The sequence below is a fragment of the Neomonachus schauinslandi genome, chromosome 8 (assembly GCF_002201575.2).
Source record: "Neomonachus schauinslandi chromosome 8, ASM220157v2, whole genome shotgun sequence".
NCBI classification, from domain to species: domain Eukaryota; kingdom Metazoa; phylum Chordata; class Mammalia; order Carnivora; family Phocidae; genus Neomonachus; species Neomonachus schauinslandi.
Window position 1 is genome coordinate 139,663,504 of NC_058410.1, and position 9,240 is coordinate 139,672,743.

Consider the following 9,240-nt stretch of genomic DNA (forward strand, 5'->3'; position numbering starts at 1 on the left):
CTCCAGCTGTAATTGCTCCTACTTGGGTGTTGGGGGTGGCGACCCCGTGGGTGTGCTCCCCCCCAGACCCCCAACTGCAGGTCAACTGGTTTGCTAACGCTGGCTTAGGGTTGCTCTTGTTTAAGCGTTTTTCCATAAGTGAAATCAGCCGCTTTCCCCACCAGGCTCCAGCTGTAATTGCTCCTACTTGGCTGTTGGGGGTGGGGATGCCGTGGGTGTGCTCCCATCCACACCGCGTGCCAGGGTCGCTGGGATAGTTTCGGGGCGCCCGGGGAGTAGGTACCCCCCACCCCGGACGCTTACTCTCAGGCCTGGCTACCTCAGCTGCCTGCGGAAAGTCAGAGACCCACGAACCCAGAGGGGACAAAGCGAGCCGAACCCCTAATGCTTCTAAGTAACCGCGCCTGGGGTGCAGCCTCTACCAGTCATCTGTCTGCCTGAAGCGCCCTCCTCTCAGCCCTGAAACCAGGGGCTGAATCACTGGGGGCGTCGGGTGCACCCCTTGGCGAGGGCGCCTGGCATCCTGGGCGCCTCCGCCGCCCCCGCGACTCCCCCACCCCGCCTTTCCCGCACTGGCGAGGGGCCAGGGAGGGCACCGGCACTCCTGCCCCCTCCGAAGTCCCTGGGGAGGGGACCCTTGAGGATTCGGGTGCAACCAACTCCGCCCCCGCCCTCTGGCGTCCCCCTCGCCTAGCCCGCCGCGCGCGCACGCCCTGCTCGGCCGCCCTGAAAGCGCAGGCAGGCGCAAGCTCCACGCGGCCTCGGCCTGCAAGCACGGGGGCGGGGATGCCAGGCGGGGCCCGCACGTCGCCCGCTAGCCGGGGCGTGGGCTCCGGACGCGGCGCGCGCGCAGAGAGCACGTCGGCGTGCGCAGCGGAGGTCGTGGGCGCGCGAGAGGAGGGGGCCCAGTGGCTCTCGGTTCCGGTCGCTGACGGAACCCGGCACCCCCGCCGAGGGCCCGGCTGGCTCGGGGGCGGAGGAGCGGCGCGCGGCCACCGCCCCCCCGCCTCCGCCCCCCGCAGCCCCGGCCGGTCACAACTTCAAAGGAGGGCCGGGAGCGCGCGGGGAGGGGGACCGCTTCCCGTGGGCAGCGCGTGTGCGCGCGCGTCTTTAGCTCCTTCCCCGGTCGTAAAACCTCAGCGGAAGACGGGTGTTAAAATGCTGCTGACAGGATCGCCTGAAACATGTTTACAGTAGGAAAGACTCCTCCAAAAGCACCGCCTGAGTCGATTCCAGTTTATTTCCTCCCTGTAACTGTAATCGAAAGGCGAGGCGCGGCCGCGGCGGCGGAAGGAGGTTGCGCACCATTAATCGTCGCCGCGTCCCGCCGAGCTTAGCGCAGGGGCAGTGGCCATGCCTGCGCCGCCCAGCACGGCGTCCCCGGCCGAGGGAAACCATTTTTTAAGGAGGAGGGGTGGCCTCTGCTCGTCCTTAAGCAGTGCGCGCCGTGTCTCCAAAGCCGCTGTCCAAAACGGAGCGCGGCTGGCCGGGAAACTGCCTTCTGACCCGTGCCTGCGGCCGCGAGATGATACGGGCGTGGGAACTGATCACCTCCTGGGTTCAGTTACTGGGTGCAAACGGGAGGCCAGCCTTAGCTCCCCCAGTCTCTGCGAGCCTCTGTCAAGTGAACAGTAGGCGGTTGGCTGCCTTAAGCTTTGATTTACGGGGGGGGGGGGGGAATCATCTGAATTCGCCGACACACCCTATTAACCGCTGATCGTTTAAACTGCTACCTAAGGAAGGCAGAGTAGTGGAGGATGATAGGGGTACGGGAGGAGGAGGAGGGGAGGAAGAAAGAAGTCTAACAACCATCCCCACGTTTTCCCACGTCTCCCCGCGGGCGTAGGGAGGCTCAGCGCTGCCACCTGGCGGCTGCTTCCCCGCAGCTTGGGAGCCCTCTGGCCGCGGAGCAGACCCAGACCCCGGGTGGGGGTGCCTTGCCCGGGCCTCGCGAAAAGTAGCAGAAAAGCTCGAATTCGTGCTTCAGATCCACGTGACCCAGGCAGAAATTCGTTTTCTGCTTGTGCTCGTGAGAAAATGGAAAGGAAAGGAAAAAGGGAGTTGGCATTGCCAGAAAGTGCTTGCTTAATCCTACCAGGCGCTACCTCAATGGTTAGGAGGGGAGAGAAAGTGGCAAAAATTATTAGACATTCCTGCCTCTTAGCTTATTCTAAGAGTAAAAATAAATCATGGATTTCATTTTGCCCCAGACTCCCTATTTTAGTATTTTGTAAATAAGAGTTACTTCCATATGTTATTTTTCAATACAAACCCTGAAAGGGAAGTCCAGTTCTAATAAAACTTCATGAGCCCAAAAAGGATGAAGTGGAAGTTTTATTTGCCTACTTGATTGAGAAGTAAATCAGCCTCCGTTGGAGGGTTCTTTTCCCTCAAGTGTGGAACTGAAAACCCTGGGCCTTTCAGTTGACAAAGTCCAATGACATCAAATTTCCCAGGGCTGCTTCCCCGCCTGCTAAAGTAACAAAGACTGGGGGGGGGGGGGGGAGGGAGCCCCACCCCCTCTATTTCATTGGAACTGAATACTTGTCAGGTTAGCCAGCTCCCACAGTCATGGTTTCTATAGCCAAGGCAAGGCAAAATCTTGCAAATCAGTGCAAATCCAGGACATTTGTTAAACTAATTTCCCTTCAGTCCCCTCCCCCATGCTACAGGAATATATTAAGCAGTGGGACAGAATCTTATTTCCATCTATACCCCATACCATTTATGGATGTGAGACTTTATGTTGTACCGGTGTGTGAGAGCAGAAGAAATGAATTAGCCGATACTACATCTCAAACAGAATCCCATTATTTAATGGAAAATAAGATAATTTACCTTCATTCAAAATTTGAAATGTCTAACATCAGAGCCTATAAAGACAATTAGTTTATTATTCTAAAACAGGATTTTTTTTTTTTTTTTGCAAAATTATCTTGGTTTACTGTTAATATGGCTTAAAGAGTAGCATTAAGAATTTCTTCATGTACTGCAAAGCCAGCAGAGGGAACAGTGAGTACTGATTTAGTAGGGGCCACCAAATATCTGGTATTTGGGGGAAAAAAATGTCAGTAACGGCGAACTGGTTACAAAGCATATGAAGTTAGGTAATGAGAACACAGAAATCTTTTCTCATTACTTGATATTCAGAGGCCCAGTACATTCCAGCATGCACATGTTTACTCAGTTGGTGAGAAAAATGGACTTTAATAAAAGCCATTTGTCAAACATTTTCTTACATTTGAGAAGAGGTACTCACACAGAAGAACAAGCCTCCTTTAAGAGTCTAAGCATTCATATACACTATAATACAGCCAATGAAAATTACTAATACCATATTTCTTCAGTTCTAAGCACTTGTCCTTTTCATTTTCAACATCTCTGGAATAAGGAGAGGTCTCACAACCAGGGGCATGTCAATGTCTCGTTGGCAGTTTTCCTTCCTTAGTTGCATGTAACAATGGTGTGTCTTAAAATCTACCGGATTTGTTAAAATACAGAAAATACATCTCACAACAGAAATAGGCCAGTGGCTATTTTTTTAGTATCTACTTTTAAAAAAACCTATGTGCAGGGCACCTGGCTGGCTCAGTCAGTGGAACCTACAACTCTTGACCTTGGGGTTGCGAGTTCGAGCTCCACCTTGGGTGTAACAATTACTTAAAAATAAAAATCTTAAAAATAAATAACCTGTGTGCTTTAAGCATAAACAAAATTACTAGGACTGCTTTGGTTAAATGCCACTTTCCCCCATGATTTTCAGTGGTGGAAGCAAAACTGGCTCTAAAAAATGTAATCAATTATATTGCTAGTCACCTTGACTGACTTATCACAAACTAGCCACACTCTCAAATCATTACTTGGTACAAATCCCAAAATAAATGTAGTATTTATTCCCTTTTTTTATTCTAGTGAAGATACTGGTTTTATAAATCATAGACCTCTTAAAGAGTAATTTTTATGTCAGAGTATAACATTTAGGATTGCTCGGGTGTTTTGGTGTGCACACCAAGGCAAATAAAACGCATGATGACACACCCAACTTTGTTACATGCAAAAAAAGGTGCCTTGTGGGTTTTTGTTTAAGATTTGTTCCACCGTCTGAAAGAAAAAGTATATAACTTGGGTAGTTAATGGTCAAAAATTATTTGCTTTTACTCACAAAAACATGCTTGCTTGTGGTTGATCCTTACAGATCCAGTCAGATGTCTCCAAAGGGTGAAATTCTAAATCCAACAACCTGGGCCTCTGGCTAGCGTACGTACTTTAAAAGTTTGACAAGATAAATAGAAGTCTGCTGCCTAGCTCTAGTTTGATCTGAATCAAAAGCTCACTTAATTTTGTTGGGTTGGCCCTACCAACCACCTATCCCTGGCCTGTAGAAAAACAGTTTACTATTACGGCATTAAGAAAGACCGATTTTTACTAGAACTCTAATTTTCACACCATGGAATAGAGGTAAATTTTGTGGCCAAATAAACATGTATTCTGATTACCTGGCAAATTCTCCACAATACTCTTCACAAAGTTCCTTTCGTTTAAAATCATTAAGACTACAGGATTGCCACTGTTGTCCTTGTAGGGTTCACATAACATAATCTGAGATTAGTTTTCAAATGGCTTGGTCGGTAGAGCATGCTACTCTTGATCTCAAGGTCCTGAGTTCAAGCCCCACGTTGGGCGTGGAGCCTACTTAAAAAAAAAAATCAGTGACCATCCTCAACTTGGGTCTCCTGAACAACAACATGCCGCTTCTACTAGATGGAGTGTCTCTGGCATTTGAATTACCAAGAGAAAGATAACAGCATTCACTGAGGGCTTACAATGCATCAATCTCATCAAACCCTCATAACAATCCTATATAAAGTAGCTCTTGGTGTTCCCATATCACAGATGAGGAGAACTGAGACTTAACCATCTCTGCAGTGTACAAAACCAGTAAGAAGGACTAGCATCTAGGTCTAATATAAATCCAGAGGCTCCAGTGTCTTCTGCTACCAGTCACACCACATCCTTCTTTCCCTTCACCTTGGCCTTTTAGCTCAATTTGATTCAAGTAACATAGGAGGAATATATAGGAGAAAATATGTGTAAAGGAAAGAAGTCAGAAGGGTTTGGGTGCAGGGAGAAAGAGAGTGCAGTAATCTTTAATGTTGAAAATAGGGGAAACAAATATTTAGAAAGTAAAAATGATCCCAGTCTTTTATCCGACATTACCATCCTATACGAAACTCTACGGAAATTCTCCCCTTGAGTTAAGTATGGAACACTGTGTAATGTGTTCCAATGGAAAGCTCCTCTGTTTGGGCTATCCAGGATTTATAGAGGAGTTTAAATCATTAAATAACCATAGTTAACCCCTGTTTGGTTAAGAGAGCAAGCAATTATTGCAAAAATTCCTCTTCTCTGCCTTCCACAAACAGCACAAAAATTGCTCTGAAGGGATTTACACAATACATCAACATCTGTGCTGTACCTAGAGCTGTTAAAATAATTGTGATGACAGGTGTCTAGGTACCACTTTCTTAATGGTTTTCAATATCCATTGATTTATTGTTGCGGCTTTCCTTCCCCCCTTTTACATCCTTGGCTTTATGAAGGATCCGAGGAACAGATTTTGCACTAGAGGCTGATTCTTTATTCCAGTACTGAAAAGAACTAATAAAAATAATCACTTGGCTTTTAAGCAGAAAGCTTCCATTTACAGTATTTCACCCTTACTCCCCCCACTTCCAAGTCCCTTGTTATCTAACATAATGGTTAGAATACATTTCCGTCTCTCCCCTTAATAATTTCATGCATTAACATCCTCTTTACACACCACACACACACACACACACGCACACACACACAGAGCAAAAGGAAAAAAAGGCAGCAGAAATCTCAGCTGTACTTCTAGCCCTTTTAAAAAGTTTGCTCTGTAAATTGGAATGAGGTCAGATTTGGAGCTTCTCATTGCACGCGGAGATTATTATTGCATCGGGTTCCAAGCCAATGGGAAGCGCGGGGGAGGGGCTTGGCACGAGGAAGCGTTGGTTACAGCAGCTGATTGGCCGCGGCCAAGACTGTGAAAGGATAAAGAGGCGCGAGGCGGAATTGGGGTCTGCTCTAAGCTGCAGCAAGAGAAACTGTGTGCGGGGAAGAGGCCTGTTTCGCTCCCGGGTCTCTAGTTCTTGCACGCTCTTTAAGAGTCTGCATTAGAGGAACTCTGCCATTACCAGCTCCCTTCTTGCAGAAGGGAGGGGGAAACATACATTTATTCATGCCAGTCTGTTGCACGAAGGCTTTTTGGCTTCCTACCTTGCAACAAAATAATTGCACAAACTCCTTAGTGCCGATTCCGCCCACAGAGAGTCCTGGAGCCAGAGCCTTTTTTGCTTTGCATTGTAGGAAAGGGACTAAGTGATAGAGACTATGTCGCTTTCCTGAGCTCCTGAGAGCGCTCGTGAACTGGAACCAACTGCTTCAGGGGAAGGAAAAAAAAAAAAAAAGACTTGCCTGGGAGGCGGCGAGAAACTTGCATTGGAAGCTTCAGCAACCAGCATTCAAGAAACTCCTCTCCACTTTATAACACGGTCTCCAGACTCAGAGCCGAGAGACAGAGCAAACTGCGGCGCGGTGAGAGAGAGCGAGAAAGAGCGAGAGCGAGAAGCAGAGGGAGGGAGAGACTCTCCAGCCTGGGAACTATAACTCCTCTGCAAGAGGCAGAGTACTCCTTCCCCGCATCTTTTGGAGACTTTTCTCTCTGCGCCCACCACCGCCCCGGCCAGGAGTGGAGGGGCCCGCACGGCCGCCGCGCGCGTCCTCCCGCTCGGCGTGTACTTGGCCCCGGGAGCCGGGAGGGCCCGGCGATCGCGCCGCGGCCGCCGCGAGGGTGTGAGCGCGCGTGGGCGCCCGCCGAGCCGGGGCCATGGTGCAGCAAACCAACAACGCCGAGAACACGGAAGCGCTGCTGGCCGGCGAGAGCTCGGACTCGGGCGCGGGCCTCGAGCTGGGCATCGCCTCCTCCCCCACGCCCGGCTCCACCGCCTCCACGGGCGGCAAGGCCGACGACCCGAGCTGGTGCAAGACGCCGAGCGGGCACATCAAGCGGCCCATGAACGCCTTCATGGTGTGGTCGCAGATCGAGCGGCGCAAGATCATGGAGCAGTCGCCCGACATGCACAACGCCGAGATCTCCAAGCGGCTGGGCAAACGCTGGAAGCTGCTCAAAGACAGCGACAAGATCCCTTTCATTCGGGAGGCGGAGCGGCTGCGCCTCAAGCACATGGCTGACTACCCCGACTACAAGTACCGGCCCAGGAAGAAGGTCAAGTCCGGCAACGCCAACTCCGGCTCCTCGGCCGCCGCCTCCTCCAAGCCGGGGGAGAAGGGAGACAAGGTCGGTGGCGGGGGTGGCCATGGGGGCGGCGGCGGTGGCGGGAGCGGCAACGCGGGGGGAGGAGGCGGCGGCGCGAGCGGCGGCGGCGCCAACTCCAAACCCGCGCAGAAAAAGAGCTGCGGCTCCAAAGTGGCGGGCGGCGCGGGCGGCGGGGTCAGCAAACCGCACGCCAAGCTCATCCTGGCGGGCGGCGGCGGGAAGGCGGCGGCCGCGGGCGCCTCCTCCTCCTTCGCGGCCGAGCAAGCGGGGGCCGCGGCCCTGCTGCCCCTGGGCGCCGCCGCCGCCGCCGCCGACCACCACTCGCTGTACAAGGCGCGGACTCCCAGCGCGGCGGCCTCGGCCTCCACGGCCGCCTCCGCCTCGGCCGGCCTGGCGGCCCCGGGCAAACACCTGGCCGACAAGAAGGTGAAGCGCGTTTACCTGTTCGGCGGCCTGGGCGCCTCCTCTTCGCCCGTGGGCGGCGTGGGCGCGGGCGCCGACCCCAGCGACCCCCTGGGCCTGTACGAGGAGGGGGGCGCGGGCTGTTCGCCCGACGGGCCGAGCCTGAGCGGCCGCAGCAGCGCCGCGTCGTCGCCGGCCGCCGGCCGCTCGCCAGCGGACCACCGCAGCTACGCCAGCCTGCGCGCCGCCTCGCCCGCGCCGTCCAGCGCGCCCTCGCACGCGTCCTCGTCGGCCTCGTCCCACTCGTCCTCGTCCTCGTCGTCGGGCTCCTCGTCCTCCGACGACGAGTTCGAAGACGACCTGCTCGACCTGAACCCCAGCTCAAACTTTGAGAGCATGTCCCTGGGCAGTTTCAGCTCGTCGTCGGCGCTGGACCGGGACCTGGATTTTAACTTCGAGCCCGGCTCCGGCTCGCACTTCGAGTTCCCGGACTACTGCACGCCCGAGGTGAGCGAGATGATCTCGGGAGACTGGCTCGAGTCCAGCATCTCCAACCTGGTCTTCACCTACTGACGGGCGCGCGCGCGGGCTGGGAGGAGAGGGCCGGGGGGGCAAGAGAGGGGGGTAAAAAAAAGAAGAAGAGAGAGAAGTGGACAGAGAAAGAGTTGGAAGAGAAAAGGGAAAAAAGAAAAAAAAAAGGAAAAAAAAAATGAGCGGGGCCGGCTTCGGCCGCGTCGCGGTCGCCGAGAGAGAGGAGCGCGGGGGGCGTTTGGGGGACCCGCGCTCCCATCCCCCACCTCCCCGGCCGCAGGGACGCGGAGGAGGCGGCGGGGAGACGAGGGGGCGACCTTTTATTGTTGTTCTTGATGTTGTTGTTGATGGCAAAAAAAGCTACTTGGAGTTTCCTCCCCTTTGCCCGAAGAGACCCCCCCCCCACTTCCAACGAGCTTCCGGACTTGTCTGCTGCACCCCCAGCCAGAAGCCGACTTGGTAGTTTTTCTAGAGACTGAAGGAATCTCGTCCCTTTTTTCATCGCCCCCCCTTGCTGTTTTTGTTTTATTTTATCTCATTTCTTGGTCAAGAGAGGAGGGAAAAAAAAGAAAAGAAAGAAACCCAACGCGCCCCTGGGGATTTAGTTCTCAGCACCCCCGCCATCCCCTCCCCCTGAAGAAGACAGAAGGCTCCGGGCGTGGAATTGGACCGACGGCAGATATTTTGGGGGGTCGCGCAGGCTCGAGTGCCAGGACAGAGAGACTCCACGCTGGCGGATTCCCGTTTTGTTGGGTTTTTCCTCCTTTTTCCCTTTCTTTCTTTTTCCTCTTCCTTCCTTCCTTTTTTTTTCTTTTTTCCGCTTGCCCCCCCACCCCCACCCCTGCAGCCAGAGGAGGAGAAGCGGAGAGCCCGGCGAGGGGCGCGGGGCGGGGCGCGGGGGTTGCCGCGGAGGAACTGGGACGGATTTGCACGTTCGGGGGCAGGTG

At 53.4% G+C, this 9,240-nt stretch overlaps 1 protein-coding gene across 1 annotated transcript; it reads left to right on the plus strand.

The window, feature by feature from the left end:
• Positions 1-6,288: 6,288 nt before the first annotated feature.
• Positions 6,289-8,404, plus strand: SOX4 (SRY-box transcription factor 4). The gene has a single exon (XM_021696950.2). The coding sequence runs from the start codon at positions 6,911-6,913 to the stop codon at positions 8,333-8,335; it is 1,425 nt and encodes a 474-aa protein (XP_021552625.1). The 5' UTR covers positions 6,289-6,910; the 3' UTR covers positions 8,336-8,404.
• The last annotated feature ends 836 nt before the right edge of the window (positions 8,405-9,240 follow it).